The 16286-nt window shown below is 39.4% G+C and overlaps 1 protein-coding gene across 1 annotated transcript in view; it reads left to right on the top strand.

The window, feature by feature from the left end:
* The window catches only part of TET1 (tet methylcytosine dioxygenase 1), a 115240-nt gene that overhangs the window by 77576 nt on the left and 21378 nt on the right, over window positions 1-16286 (top strand). The window contains exons 7-8 of the mRNA XM_089510486.1: window positions 12471-12679; window positions 14712-14862. Of these exons, the coding sequence (XP_089366612.1) occupies window positions 12471-12679; window positions 14712-14862 (360 nt within the window). The remainder of the gene's footprint in view (window positions 1-12470; window positions 12680-14711; window positions 14863-16286) is intronic.

Genomic DNA, 16286 nt, shown 5'->3' with positions numbered 1-16286 from the left:
TTTCTGACCATGATTTGAATTTCTGTGAATAAATTGTAGCCTGAGTCTCTCTTTCCTCGTCTTGTCTGTAGGGCTGAATTCTTTACTTCCCTTTTTAAATCAAGTCATAGTTTGCTGAATTGGAAATTTCAGCTTGAATAATGGCTGAAAACCAATATTGCAAGATGGACATCACAAATATGCTCAGAGATTAGGGGGCAGAAAGGGAAGCATGGAGTATTTAAGTATGTGGCTCCTCTGTGATCCTGCATATCTTAGTTCAGAGGACTATAAATTTGTTGTTGTTTACTGTCGTGTTGACCCCAATTTATGGTGACCCCGTCAATGAGACATCTCCAAGACCCCCTGTCCTCCACTGCTCTGCTTCCATCCTGTAAATTCAGACATGATCTCCCTAATGAGTCCATCTATCTAGTGTGTGATCTTCCTCTCTTTCTACTACTCTCTACCTTTCCTAGCATTATTGTCTTTTCTAATGAGTCATGCCTTCTCATGATGTGGCCAAAGTACAACAGCCTCAACTTGATCATCTTGGCTTCCAGGGAGAGGCCAGGCTTGATCTGTTCATTGACCCATTTGTTTGTCGTTTTGGCTGACCACAGTATCCTAGCACCCTTCTCCAGCGCCACATCTCAAATGAGTAAAGATATGCAACTGAGCACTAAATTTAGAATCGTACAAGCCACTGTGTTTCCCATCACCATGTAGGGAAATAAGAGCTGGACAATGAAAAAAGCGGGTAGGAGGAAATTCAGTTGATGGGATGGTGATGGGAAACACAGTGGCTTGTACGATTCTAACTTTAGTGCTCAGTTGCATATATTTACTCTTTAGGATTTCTTCTAAAAACAATATCACACTACTCTTGTTATAGTGCTATTATTCCACTTTAATGCTATCCTATGGAATCCAGGAATTTGCAGTTTAGGGAGGGCATTTAGAATTCTCAGCCAAAGATCTTTTGGACCTCACAAAACTATAAACCCCAGAATTGCACAGGGGGCAGTCATAGCCGTTAAAGTGGAATAATAACACTATAACAGTCAGGGACGTAGCCAGGATTTTAGGAAGGGGGGTTCCAGACATTATAAGGGGGCTTGGGCGCAGCGGCGCAGCAGCATGCACCATTCATTTTTCTAATGGAAGGGGGGGTCTGGACCCCAAGAACCCCCCCCCCCGGCTATGTCCCTGTAACAGTGTAGTGTAATACTGTCCTAGTTCTTTCTTAGCTGCCCTTCCCATTCCTAGCCTTCTCCTTATTTCTTGATTGAAGTCTCAATTCTGATCATGTGGTTGATCCAAGGTATGCGAACTCTAACTATTTTGATTTCCTCATTGTATAGGCTGAATTTATGTAGATCCTCTGTGGTCTTTATTTTTAACATTAAGCGTGCCTTTGCGTTTTCTTCTTTGATCTTCCTTAATAATTGTTGCAAATCTGTGATGTTTTCTGCTAGTAGTGTGGTGTCATCCACATATTTTACAGTGTTGATATTCCTTCTTCCTATCTTTACTCCTCCTTTTTCTGTCTAAACCTGCTCTTTATATGATATTTTCTGCATACAAGTTGAACAGATAGGAAGATAAAATGCAGCCTTGCATTTTGGAGTGTTCTGCCTGATCCCTTTGCCAATTGGGAACCATTATTTTTCCTGAATTCTGATCTAACAGTAACCTCTTGTCCTAAATACAGATTTCTCATCAGAACTATCGGATGTAGTGGCACTCCCATCTCTTTAAGAGCCATCAGTAGCTTTTTGTGATCTATGCTGGCTTCACTATAGTTCATAAAGCACATGCTGATTTTCTTCTAGAATTCCTTGATACGCTGCATTATGCATTGCATGCTTGTAAGTGCCTCTTCCTTTCCGGATCCCTGCTTGCACCTCTGGGATCCTCATGTATGACTGGAGTCTGTCTTGCAGAATTTTGAGTATAATTTTGCTTGTGTGGGAAATTAATTCTCTGGTCCTAAAATTGTTGTAGTCTTTTGTCTCCTTTTTGTGGATGGGGATATACAGTGGGACTTTGGTATCTATGGGGGATCTGTTCCAGAGACCCCCCGCCCACAGATAACAAAAACTGGGGGACCTCATTGCCCCTAATGGCTGCACCATTATTAGGAACAACAGGACTTCAGGTAAGCCCCTGTTGTTCCCAATGGTGATACATGCAAGTGGCTGTGGCGCCATTAGGGCCTGTCCCTAATGGCAGCATGTTTGCATGTGCACAACACCTTTGGGGACAGCTAGGGCTTGCCATCAATGGATGCTGAAATCCACAGATGGCAAATCTGCGGATAAGGAGGCCCTACTGAATATTGATAATTTCCAGTTTGTTGGCCACCATTTTGTTTTCCATATTTGTTGAAATATATTAGCACCAGAGTTGATTCTGTCTGTCTGGACTGTAGCAATTTTAAATGGAATATCGTCTGTAAATTACAAACAGTTAATACAGTCTGCCCTTGCCAGATGCTGGGGATCCATTCTGGACCCCCCATGTAAGGCAAATTTTGCATATGCTGGAGTCCCATTTAATTGAAGCCTCCCAAAATATGTGTGACTTCCCTCTCAAACAAGGTATTCCTCAAAAAACATATCCAGGAGTAGCTATGTTGACCATATAGCAAAATGCAATAGGATCCGAAATCCACAAAACAGCAATATCTTTATTGGGCCAACCAAAAATCCACAAAATACATGATGCAGACTTTGAAGCTCCCCTGGCTTCTTCATCAGACAAAAGTGTTAAAAATCACAGGTGTTGTATATGTAAAATCTGCCAAATGCAGCCGCAATGAAAATGTTTTACCTTTTCTACCATGCCCAGACACCTTGGGGGCTGCAACAGTTCCTTCTGATAAATCCAGAAGTGTTTTGTTTGTTTGAGATAGAAATCTCAAGTCCTTACCTCTTTTTTCCCCTTACATGGTAGACTACCCCCTTTTGAAAACACACACATTAACAAAACACCTCTGGATTTATCAGGAGATGAAGCCCCCAATGTGTCTGGGCATGGTAGAAAATGGCTTCGGGATGGAACAAGTTTGTCCAGCCCTGCAGTAAAGGAACCAAGTATAATAGAACTGGCTAGATGCTTCAGGTTGATAGTTGAATTTGAAAATACGATACAAATTTGTTGTTCTTTATTAATAAAACTTTTGAAGTCATTGATGTTGGAATTAGTCATCTTGGAGTGTTCTGTATGTGAACTAATGATTCATATTTGAAATGGAAGCCTTCAAAAGTATATGCCATTGATCCTGTTACATTTTCTGTGGTTGCATTCCACAGATTCTTACTAGCAGGAAAAAAATTCTCAGTAATGTTCCCATTTTTATGTTCTTGGGAAAAAACTAAGATTTAAATTTGAATTTATTGTTTTATAAAGTTAATTTATTATAAAAAACAAACTCATTGCTTATGAGATATTTGTTTGGAGCCTTGCCATGCAGAGTATCTTTCTCTTGTTGATTCTTTCTCCTATCTTAGTTACATGGGATTAGGTGAGTTGTATGCAGTCGGGACAATGCCAGGACAGTGACAGAATGATGTATATTGATAATTTCCACTCTGTTGGCCACCGTTTTGTTTTCTGTATTTGTTGTCATATAGCACTAGAGTTGATTCTGTGTGGATTGTAGCAGTTTAGAGTAATCTATAAATTACAAATAGTTAATATTAAGATATGTGGCCTAGATTAAGGCAGGATACAGACTGCCCCTTTGGGGAGGCCTACACCCGCCCCTTTCCCCGAGGGATCGGGGCCTGAGCTGCCACAGCGGCAGCCCCAGAGGCCCCAATCCACCACTTTTCCAGGCCTCTGGGAAGTGGCAAAATGCCACTTCCCCGCGGCCTGGAAAGGGGTGTCCTTGGGGCTTCATGGCCCATGGACACTCCAACAGCGGCAGGGAAAGAGAGAAAGGGGCGGGGCCACTTGGCCCCTTTCTCTATTATATCGCTGGCGCAGCCATGTAAAGGCTGCGCCAGCGATACATGGCGCGAAAGGAGCTCTGTTTAGGAGCTCCTTCCGTCATTGCTGAAAGGGCGCCACAGGCGCCCTGCAGCAGCGCCAGGACATAATGGCCACGCCATGCTGTTTGGATGTGGCCATCACGTCAAAATGGCAGCACCCATGTAGACAGGGCGCCGCCATTTTGATATCCTAGTGACATACTAGGGTTGCGGGGCGTATATAAGCAATGCCCCGAGGCAGCCCTAGTACGTCACTAGGACATGCTATCAGGCCCATCTGTACAGGGCCTAAGTCTCAGCTTCTTTGCTTGATGGCTGCTTTGGCTCAAAAATGTCTGTAGGTTCTTTTGTGTTGTAGAAAATTCACAAGAGTGCTGCCTGCGCTGCAATTTAGACTGCACCCGCACTACAGAAATAATCCAGTGTGACAGCATGGTTATACATTAGTGTGCGCCCTGCATGGTACACTCTTCAACATGATCACGGATTATAAGAGCCACGGTATGTCCTTCAGCAGTGTCTTGGTCTTGCTTTTCCCAGAGGGAGAACCATATCCAGAAGATATATTTTGCTTCTGCTTCTAACTTCTAAAGGGCAATGGAATAGAATAGTGATGGCTTTTCTGTTTAGGCAAAGTGTGGCAACTGCTTCAGATGGGAAATACTGGGGGGCAGGAGTGACAGCTGATCAGCTATGTGTTTCCTCTCTGCTGGAGGACAGAGCTCTGTGTATATGTCATGTGGCTTGTACGCTGTGTATGTGTGCACATGCATGGGCTTTCAAGCTACCTGTCAATTAGAGTGACCTCCTGAATTTCACAGGGTTTCCTTAGGCATGAATACTTAGAAGTGGTGTTGCCATTTCCTTCCTCTGAAACATAACCTACCGTACCTGGTATTCATCCAAGTACTAGCCAGGGCTAACCCTACTTAGATACCAAGATCTGATGGGATCTAGTGCCTTTTGGATACCCTAAAGCTGTTCTTCGTGGTGTGAGAGGGCACTGTCCTTTTCCTGTGCTGAAATGAGTTTGGTTGCCAGTATAATGTGCTTTCATGCTTTAAATTGCTGCCTTGCCTTTTACTGCAAATAGCAAACCTTGGCTGATCCTGAACTGAAAGATAGTTTTATCCCAGTTCTTAAAAGATGTGGTAGTTGTAGTCCCAAGGATTGTCTGCCAACTTCACTAAAGACCAAGCATAGGGTTGGCTGGACATTGTAAGGAGAGCTTGTGACCCAAAAGGGAACAGAGCCCTTCATAAGTCATGTTCTTTCATGAGCATGGCTAGACGACTGCACCTTATTATGTTATACCACATACAGATTTTAATGTCATTTGTACCAATAACATTCCTTTATGTATAGTCAACAATAAAAGAAGGCTAAGTTTTCATCATTGCTTTTTATAAACTGTTGTTTTCCCAAATTGCAAGTCTAAACTATTACAACTAAATGATAATCAAACAAGAAACAAACAGAAATAGTCTTAAGTTAAATAAACTAAAAGGTGAGGAGTTCTCTCTGACTTTTCTGTTCTGCAAACTGATGAATAATGCCCATCTTTCAGTAATCTAATTACTCTGTTGATAATTAGTTCCCTCATATAAAAAGTAAATTTAAATATTAAAGGCACTTCCCCCATTTTCTTTAGAAAATTTATTATTGTTGGACTGGCATTGTTCTGCCAGATCTGGATGACAGCATTTTCTCTCTTAGAAGTAATGAAATAGTCACCTGTAAATCAAGACTCTCTAAAGTTGTTTTGATATGTAGTAATATAGCCTTTGAATTTTTCTAGAAAATGTACCCTGTAAAATCCTTGATGATTAATAATGGTAAGAGCTTATAACATACAGGTAACATTAGTGAGTTTACTAAAAGTTGGTTTTGTAGCATTATGCATGGGGTGCAGAAGAATTTTAAAATCCTGGTAATGCAGCTGGCCTGAAAATAAATTAACTGTATTGATTATGTACAGTTCTAATCATGGTTTGTCAGCTGGAAATTAACTATGATTATCTGGCAAAGCAGAGAATTAAATCTTAGACGTTTATAATTGACTCAGAGGTTGATGCTGTTCTTTTGACCTTTGAGATGTTACTGTAGGCATTATGTCTTATTTTATATGATCCAATTCATGATTGCAAATAAAGAGCAAAATATATACATTTTTATGCTGAAAGAAGATCCCTGTTCTGTAGAACTGAGATATCCTGACTGCAATCTAAGTCTGATTACCTTTTAAGGAGCATTTTAACAGTAATAAGGATTAGAATTAATTGCTGTACTGTTAAGTAGAAACAAAGCTGATCATGTTGGAATTGGAAACCTCCAAACTTTCCAGCTTTTGTGGCAGAAGCTGGTTTTTTATCTCCACTGGTTAGATGTTGAGCTTAATGTACTCGCCATTAGTACACCACTGAGCTAGAAATGCCAACAAACTAAATCTGTCGTTACATCTTTCTTAGGTGGAAGAAGGATAGGTTAGAATTTTGCTAGATGTACAGTGGAGTCTTATCTTACATGGGAGATCTGTTCCGGACCCCCCCCCCCCCACATAAAGTAAATACCGCACAAGCTTGAGACCCATTCAATAGAATGGGGTTTGTGTTCACAGCGGTGTGGCGCGCGGGGTGGCCTCACACACCATTCATTTAATGGCAGAGCGACTTCCGCGTAAACAGGTAGCCGCATATGGTGTGCCCACATATGGAGCAGGCGCACTGTACTTTATTGTAATATGCAAGTGTTAAAAACCCTTACAGTGGAGCTTGCTGAAATTCTTCAGTTTCTAACATTGTTGGTTCCCCTCTTTACCTTTTGCTTGGTCTTGATGTTAGTTGCAGCAACACAGTATCAGCTACTGTATGATTTTAGCTGAGATAAGGATAGGAGTCTGCTTTGTTTATACTGGACTCCACTTACTAATGGCTGCTTTTGTTTTGTAAAGGGTTGCTCTATTGTCTTTATGGTGGGGAGCCGGGGTCTTACTTTACCTCTACTGTTCTGGAGTTTTGGCTCTAATCTGTAGTATTCCAGATGGAAGCTTGTCTTCCATCTAAATGTTCTGTGTTTACAGTAGTACCAAGTCATTCTTGCATTTGTATGTGTGTTAATCCATTTGTGTTCATGTTAGTTAGTTTGGCTGATTTTGAACAGGTTATCTACATCAAATTATTTACAGAGAAATTATTCCTTATTCCAGAGCTCCTGCCAAGGGTTGAGCCAGTTGCTTCAACAGTCTAAAAGAGATTATTTCAAGTAAGTAGAAACCAAGCAGTTAAATCGCTGCAGGAAGTATGGTTGCCCATAACATTGACTTTTAAAAAAATATATTCTAGACATGCCTGCTGCTGAATTTGTCATAGCAGCAGTGGCAAAACCTAATATATTTTCTCCTTTGTTTTTACTTTAAAACAAGCTGGATTCCTTGATTCTATTGGGAAATAGTTGCAGGAGACTTCGAAGAGGACTACTAGTTCTGGAAAGAAGTTCGTTTGCTGCACAGGGTGTGTTTTAAAATGAAAACAAATGGGGGAAATTAATTTTTGCCACTACCATGGCAGTGAACTCTGGAACAGAGGTGGGAGAGGGAAGTAATGTATTGTGATTTCTATTATTTAAATTCTATAAAGATAAAAGTACTGATTTGCTCTATAGTAGGCATTTGATTGTCAATCTTTTCAGAAAGTTACATACAAAGTGGTGAGTCACAATTGTTCCAGGAGCCTCAGACTGTAGACACACAACAGCAAATGTTAGAAATTTAATAAGGGAGTAGAACCAGGTCACTTGACCTATTACCAAGTCATTTAAGTCACTGCCTTGTCTGTTATGCTTCTGCTCAGCATGATCTATTTTTAAGGCTGAAATGGGCACCTTCTCCAGAGTCAAGTTGTCTAAGGAGGGTATCCCAAGGGATGGAAAATCTTAGTAGACTTTTAAATGAAAAATAGAATAAAACAGTCTACTTTTCTATTTATATTCTATGTTAGTTATTAACAAATAAAATTCCATTCTACTCATACTTTAATTAATAGCTTCTTGGCCTTTTGGCTCAGATCAAGCGTAATTAATAATATTTGGGAAGATTACTGTAATTTCATGTTTAAGAAATCAAATATTTCCCCTCAATATTAATAAATGAAATCTCATTCATACTTGATTATTATTAAATGTATATTGTTATATAAATAAACCTTGAATTGAGTGCTAATGTCATATGGACAAAGAGAGCCACCATGGTGTAGTGGTTTGAGCTTTGGAGTATGACTCTGGAGAGCAACGTTTGAATCCTGACTCAGCCATGTAAACCCATGGGTGGCCTTGGAAAGTCATACCCTCTCAGTCTCAAAGGATGGCAATGGCAAACCTCCTCTGGCTCTGAAGAAACTTGCCAAAAAAACCTCATGATAGGTTCAACTTAGGGTCGTAACAAGTTGCAAATGACATTGAAGGCCCAGAACAACATCATATGAACGATGATAATAAGTACTGGCTCTAATATTGACTACCCTATTTACTGTAGTGTGTTTTGTTCCTTTTTAAATTGATTATACATATTGAGTCTCCCTTATTCAAAATTCTTGGGATCAGAAGTATTTTTGAGATTGAATATTTTTGGATTTTGGAATATTTGCCAGCTGCTTACTTCCGCCTTGCAAACAAATGACTAAAAGTCTCACCATTGCAAAGGTGGAAGTGGTTGGCTGGAGGGCTCCCAGAAAATGTCTTGTACTTTGATCAAGTCCCATATATAAAGTAAAATGGTGTAGTATTTGTGGGCTACATGGAGACACAAGAGACGCAATGCTGCAGAGAGATGCAGCTGAAGAGAGACATGAAAAATTTCAAAACCCTGCTTTTTAAAAAAAGAAATGATGACTGGGTCAGCGATGGAAGCAAGGGATGGCAATGGGGCAGACTAGGAGGAGGCAAAAGGCACCAGAAATTAGCAGGTGATAGGACCCAGAAACAGTGGCTTTGGCCACTGTAGCGGCCTGTACACTAATGGGCAGCCTGAAATCCAAGTTGTCTGTTTGCAGTCTGCAAATACTGCATCATTTAACATTATAGAAGGGAAATGATTTTGAAATATTTGCCAGTCACACACTTCTGCCTTGTGAGTGAGTAACCAGGAGTGTCACTGCTGCCACCTTGAAGGCAGAAGCAGATGACTGGAAGGCTTCTCAGAGATCTCCTGTATTGTAATCCAATCCCTTATATAAAATAAAATGGTGTAGTATCTGTGGGCTGCAGGAAACTCAGCCTTTAGTGTATGTAGCAATCTGCCATCCTGTTGTGATCGAAAGCATGATGTCAATTAAAAAAGATTGGGAGAGGGCACAAAAAGGTCTTGGTGGACCACACTTTGACCTCTAAGAAAGTAGAAGCCTTTGTGGTGTGGCCTGCATGGTTCTTTGACCAGTCTAGCAGTCATTTATCTTACCATATATACTTGACTATAAGTCAAAAATGTATGCCCAAAAATCGATCCTAAAATCCAGGGTAGACTTATATACAGGTCAATACAGTTGCAGTGGGTCCAGATCAACTGGAGGGCAGTTAACAACAACAACAAAAATAGTAATACTGCTTAGAAAGTTCCTTAATAAAGCAGCCCAGATGCCCCACTTTCTGTGCATCGGCAGTGATTTCTAAAAGAGCTGCCAGGGCTGGAATGTGAGTGTATGTGTGTGATGATTCCCTTTTCACTCCAATGTTAAAACCTTCTCTCCCCATCCACCTCCTCCTCCTCTGGATCTCTCTGACCACCAAAGAACCCCATTTCCCTCCACTTCATTCCTTCTCAATCCGATGTTAAAATCTTCTCCTCCCCTAAGTTTTACCCTCGACTTTTCCATGGGTCATACCAAAACCCATGATTTTGGCCCTAAAACCTTCCCTCGACTTATACATGAGGTTGACTTGTTCATGAGTATATATGGTAGTTTGCTTCTGCTAAGTAGAATACATTGCTCCTGGATATAAACCCTGTGCTAATCATGGTGATCGCTAGGTACATGCTAAAAGTTTGCATCGTTGTGGCTTTCTCAGATTTGTTTTGTTCATGAAATACATGTTTGGTTATGTTTGAAAAGATATCTGTTAAAACAGAGATAGGAACCATACATCCCTCCAGATGTTGTTGGAGTTCAGGTCCCAGCGTTTGTTACCATTAGCTGTGCTGATGTTGAGACTAGCAATCGTAACAGCATCTGGAAGGTCATATAATTTCTACCCTGGTCTAAAGAAGTGAATGGCTTCAAAGGATTTTAAGTAGTATCTTTCTAGGTATGCAACTGTTGGTTTTTTGTATAGTTTCTGATAACATTGTTTTTATTAAGCAGGACATAAATTTGTGAAAAAGTAAAGTTTTCTATAGATGGTATTTTCTTCAGATGTGTGTTGGTCAGTATTTCAGGCTGCAAAGTTTGGTTTGGGTGCCTGCCCTGTTTTGTTTGTTTTTGTTTTTTGGCTACTTGTAAACATTTTGAAGTTGAATGAACTGTATTTGCAAGATGTAATGTAATGTAAATGTAATGTAAGATGTAAAGTGAATGTTATAGTGAAGGAACAGGTTCCCCCTGATGAGGATTCTAGAAATTCAGCCTTATACAGTCAAAGAAATGTAGTGAGGGTGAACCTAGGTACATGACAAATTACTTTGTGTCACGCAGCTGCTAAAGGCACCCAGTCTCCGTTGGGGTCAATTAAGTGGCATCCTCCAGTGATCTGTTCCTTAGTTTAGACTTGAGGATCAAAGTTTTACACCTTGGGCCTTCAGTTGCTTTAATTTGGATACTGCGACACTGATGTCTCTCACAGTGATATTTCTCACATATCCCCAGCACACACTCTTGAACTTACTGTCATACTACTGAAATTTGGTGGCAGTGACAATAAATCACACATACCCACATTTTAAGATCAAACGTATTTTGGGTAAAACAACTGCAAATGTTAGACTTACAATTCTTCACTAAGAACAAGTTCTGGTGTGTCATTTATTCTCTTCTTCACTCTCTAGCCCCCACCCTTACAGAGTCCTCTTCCCTTGTCTCATGACCTTTGGCCATAACTTAACATTAAACTCTATACTAATACAACTGTGGGTTATGCTAGCCACGCTCCTCCTTAACTGGTATTAGTAAACTGACTCACAGACCTCATGTTTTTCTCTTTGTCATTCAGCACACACCTGATATAGGGAGAAACAGGTCTTTTTAATGCCTTTATGTGCCTCTGTTCATACATGGAATTAGCGTGCATACTGTGTGTATATTTTATGTTAAGTATCTAATAGTTTTGAATATGCGTTACAATTAGCAAGTATATAATTTAGTACACAAGTTGTCTAAAATGTTTGAAAATAAGGCTAATGGGAAAACACAAAAGAAACAGATGAAGAAAGTGTTTCAGGCTTTAGGTTTTAGTTGTTTACTAAAACAGGTTTAAATTATCTTTATGACTGACCAGAAGCACATCTTTCTTGTCTGGATTATGTTTTGATTTGTTTGCCCTTATTCAGTCCATAACTGACAGCAGACATTGGTTTAGCACAGAGGCAGCTTCCTTGGAGTTGGATGGAAAAGAGCGGTAGAATTGGGAGTCATTCAGATACTGGTGACATTCAACTCCACAGCTCTGGATAACCTCTCCTAATGGTTTCAGGTAGATGTTAAATAGCAAGAGGGAGAAAACTGAGCCCTGAGGAACCCTACAGGCCAATGGCCATTGAGATAAGCAGGAATTGCCCAGTATCACCTCTGGGTCTGTCCCTCCAAGAAGGATTGGAGCCATTGCAGAATAGTGCTCCCAAGTCCTATCGCAGGGAGGCGGCTCAGAAGAATACCATGCTCAGTGGTATTGAAAACTGCTGAAAGGTCCAAAATAATCAATGGGGATGCACCCTCCCCCATCCAGTTTCCTGCAAAAGCCATCCACCCAGGTGACCAAAGCTGTTTCTGTCCCATATGCAGGCCTGAAGCCAAATTGAAATGGATCTAGATAATCATTTCATTCAGGATTCCTTGGAACCGGGAGGCCACCACGTGCTCCAGAACCTTGCCAAGAAAAGCAGTATTGGATATTGTCCCCTAGTTATCCAAGCCAAAATCAGTACCAAACCACCATATAAACTTTCAAGTTTAGAGACTGTAAAAATTGTGGATGTAGTACATTTTAAATTGTGGTGCTCATCATTTGATTCATTGTGAGTGATTAACTAAAGAGAGAGCACGGTAGAAACATTAGTTGACAGAATACCAATAAATAAATGATAATACTGATATTACTATCCTTAAAAGAAATCCAGTGTGGCAGCAGAGTTTCTGGAAACAAGCAAATGGCATTTTTTATTTTATTTGTATAACTTATAGCTCACCTTTCTCTCAGTTGAGACTCAGAGTGGCTAAAAACTTCATGAAGGGGTGGAATCAGGATCTTTTATTCCTTCTAACTTACCTATAAACAGCTGGATTTATTTTGCAGGTGATACGAAGAAGCAGTGATGAGGAAAAGCTGCTGTGCTTGGTTCGTCAGCGTGCAGGACACCACTGTCAAACTGCTGTCATTGTGATACTTATTTTGGCTTGGGAAGGGATACCTCACCTTCTGGCAGACACACTCTACAAGGAACTGACTCAGAGTCTCAGAAAATATGGCTGTCCTACAAGCCGTAGGTGTGCGCTAAATGAGGAGTAAGTAATGATGTTTAGATTATAGATAATTAGATTAGAATACCTCATCTAATTACCAGTTTGACTATAATTAGTCTTTTAGATTTCAGATTATAGCCATAATACCTAAACCTGAAGTAAATTTTGATGTGGCATTATGTTCCCGCTATTCAGTAGGTTGTAGTCATTGAATTGCCATTCTAATTGGAGTTTGCGGGAGGATTACATTTTTTGCTGTTTTTGTTTCTATCCTTAGCCACAATGGAGTTATATGAAAGCAAGAATTTTTTCCCCATTGTTGTTTAAGAGCATGCTCTGTACTTGGGCCACAACTTGTTGTGCTGTATATGATGTTGTCAAGAGGTCACAACCAAACTTCTCAACCTTCCTAATCAAAGCGCAGAACATCTTTATATAGCCAGTTACAAATTCAGCATATTTCAATAATTAGGCCATTGACTAGAAAATTTCTCAGGAGGTAAGTGTGGCCAAGTGGCACTGCTTTCATGCAGCTTATCCAAAGTGCTACTTCTAATGATAATTTTCACAAATCAGCTATATCCAAATAATGTTTCAGATTTTATTTTTAAATTATTTTTGGTTCTGATAGATCAATACGCCTTTTTTTTCAAAATGCTGATTTCCATATACCTTAATGGCTTATATGATGTGCATATATTTACTGCAGTTCAGGTAATATAAAGAGAGAGTGCTGTTTATTGTCATAGTGTTAATTACTCACATGAAATTTGAATGAGTCGGATTCCTACCTGTGGATATATCCACAGTGCATAGTTACAACATTTTGATATGATTTGTAAGTGACATGGCTCCATCCTTTGGAATTTTGGGATTTGAGGAGGTGTTTTGAATTCTCTAATCCACTCCCCACACTACAACATTAGAGGTTTTTAGCAGAGGATTTTAAGCACCTCATAAATCAGACTTAGTTCACAGTCACTTTAAGTCACTGATCTTTAAGGGCTGTTCAGCAGTGGAACAGACTCCTGCAGAAGATGGTGAACTTTCCATTATGGAGGTTTTTAAACAGAGGTTATATGGTCATATGTCAAGAAGGCTTTAGCTGCTGATTTCGGCACTTGCGGTAGGCTGGCTAAATAACACTTGAATCCCTTCCAGTGCTGTGATTGTATGATCAAATGTGACACTGGAATCCAGATATAGTTATACTGAAGGAGGGAACGGGGTCTGTGGGTCTGTTTCTCCCTCAGAGATTGAATAACTATGATATTGTTATCTGATCCACTGAGAACAAAGGGTAGTCCAAAAATGAGTGCTACTTGTATTGATCATAAGTGTGGAAAAAATATGTTAAAATTAATCTGTTCCCTCTAAATTGCTAAAAATCTGCAACAGTTACTTTAAAACTGGTTATTTTTAATAATTGAATGCCAGCAATGTTAATTGTTTTGGTAATCATTACTGGATCTTGCAACTTTAATTTGTTACAGGCCATTTTTAAAATTCTGAATGATACATTTTTTTTTACATTTAACAACTTAGTGAACGATTAAATGAATTAAGGAATGGATCACTTTGTGTAACCATTGTGCAAAAGTTTAACATTAATGAATGATTACCTTTCAACAGTTTGACATTAATGTATGAGCACCAATACTAATATTTTTAGGACCTCACTTGTAAACCCTCCCACAGGCTATTTCCAGTCTGGTATTGGACAGATCTTCCTTTGGATCTGTGTGTATGAGGTGGCGGGGGAGATAATGGTCATGTTCAAGGAATAAGATAAACTGAAATTTTTACTCTTTGCATTTCTCTACATCCATCATGTGGGGAAAGGGTTATGTCACATTTTTAATCACTAATGATCTGCAAAAAGTTCTGAGCTCTTGTGAGTCCACTTTGAAGAATTTTACTATGCCTTACACTTATTTTTAAACTGAACTTAATAAAAACAACAACTGGTAAATGTCTGTGTATATGTTTTTCCTTGTATTGATGAAAGTTTATTTAAGGCATGCATTCTGTAGAATCTTGATAGCTGAATATCACATACTTAAATTTTCCACAGCCGTACCTGTGCCTGTCAAGGCCTCGATCCGGAAACATGTGGAGCATCATTCTCATTTGGCTGTTCATGGAGCATGTATTACAATGGCTGTAAGTTTGCCAGAAGCAAAATCCCAAGGAAGTTTAGACTTCTCACAGATGATCACAAGCAAGTAAGTGTCCATCCTGAGCATTTTTTTCTTCCACAAAAGAATTTCTAATGTTAAGTTTAAGGACTAAGTGTTGGCAGGATGCAGGCAGTTTATTCTGAACCACCACTTTAGCACTTATAAATACAGTTTGTAAACACGTAAGTGTCAACACTTTATCTAAAATATTTTCAAATAATTCTCTCCACCCACCCCAGCAGAGCTTGGAAATGTTATTGTTTGGACTATAGCTCCTAGAATTTCCCATGCTGGCTTTGGGATTTTGGGAATTGTAATCTCAGAAGTAACTTTTCCAAGTTCTGTTCCTCAGCCACAACTACATGATTTATATGTCTTGGTTGAATGCCACTGTGGGGGAGTTCTCTTCATAGCAAACACTCCTATTGTAATGGGCTTTTTTGCTTGTCATATGATTTATCTTTTTGTATTTGGTTGACTTACTGACTCTTTCTCAAAAATTATTGTTTCATTCCTCCAGTAACTCATACCCTGCCAGTGTAATTTACATACATGAATGGACTGTATCCCCCCCTTAAAAAATTTAGGATCGACTTTCAGTTATCTTCAAGATGTCAATTAAAAATATAAGTTCAAACAACTGTATATTTGAAACAATTCACAGATGGTGCATCATCCTTGCTAGTCTTTATCCTTCCAATTTATATATTGAGGCAAGGAATAAAAACTCACAACTCTTAGTCCATGAGGAAATAAAACCATAAGCCGTGTTTTGTCACTGTTTTTATTAGGTACCTTTTTATTTTAGCTAAATATTGAATATTGATCATTTTGCAGATGACAGAGAGCTAGGATGTATAGCAATGCAAATGCAGAAGAAGATAGATTCAGAATAAAAGATATGGATCATTTGAACAACTGGACGGAGTGAGATGAGGTTAAATATAAAGAAGTATAAGATTATACTTTTAGGTAAGAATAGCATGTAGTATATAGGTAGAGAGGTCTGTTGCCTAGAAAGCTGTCAAGAAAACAATATTGGCTACATAAAAGAATTTTGGGTATATAAGAGTTCATATGAGTCTCACAGTCACACTGACTTTGTCCCTCACTCCCAAGGATGTGAGGCTGAATTTGAAAATTTTAGCTTTTGTTAACCGTAGCTTCTTGTGTTGTTCCAGCCTGCCAGTGTGCAATGAATATTAGCCATGGTTTGTTTGAAATAGCCCAGCTTCACACCTGGGTTATGAAGCTACCTTTTTATAACAAAACATAATTATGATTAACCATGATACAGGGTTTGGGTGGCACACTAAGAAGAAGCAGAAACTTAAGAGAAACATTTTCAAACCTCTGTCATAGGAGATTATTGCACGTGCCTTATCCTGTCTTTTCGCTGACAGGATGTACGCACTTTTAACTGTCAATAACAGATCTTGCCGCATTCTCCCATGGCCAGACATATGCAG

The sequence above is a fragment of the Sceloporus occidentalis genome, unplaced genomic scaffold (genome assembly GCF_023333645.1).
Source record: "Sceloporus occidentalis isolate IW3139 unplaced genomic scaffold, rSceOcc1.0.p SCAF_2, whole genome shotgun sequence".
NCBI classification, from domain to species: Eukaryota; Metazoa; Chordata; class Lepidosauria; order Squamata; family Phrynosomatidae; genus Sceloporus; species Sceloporus occidentalis.
Note: the sequence above shows the minus strand (reverse complement) of the source record. Positions and strands in the feature narration are given on the sequence as shown.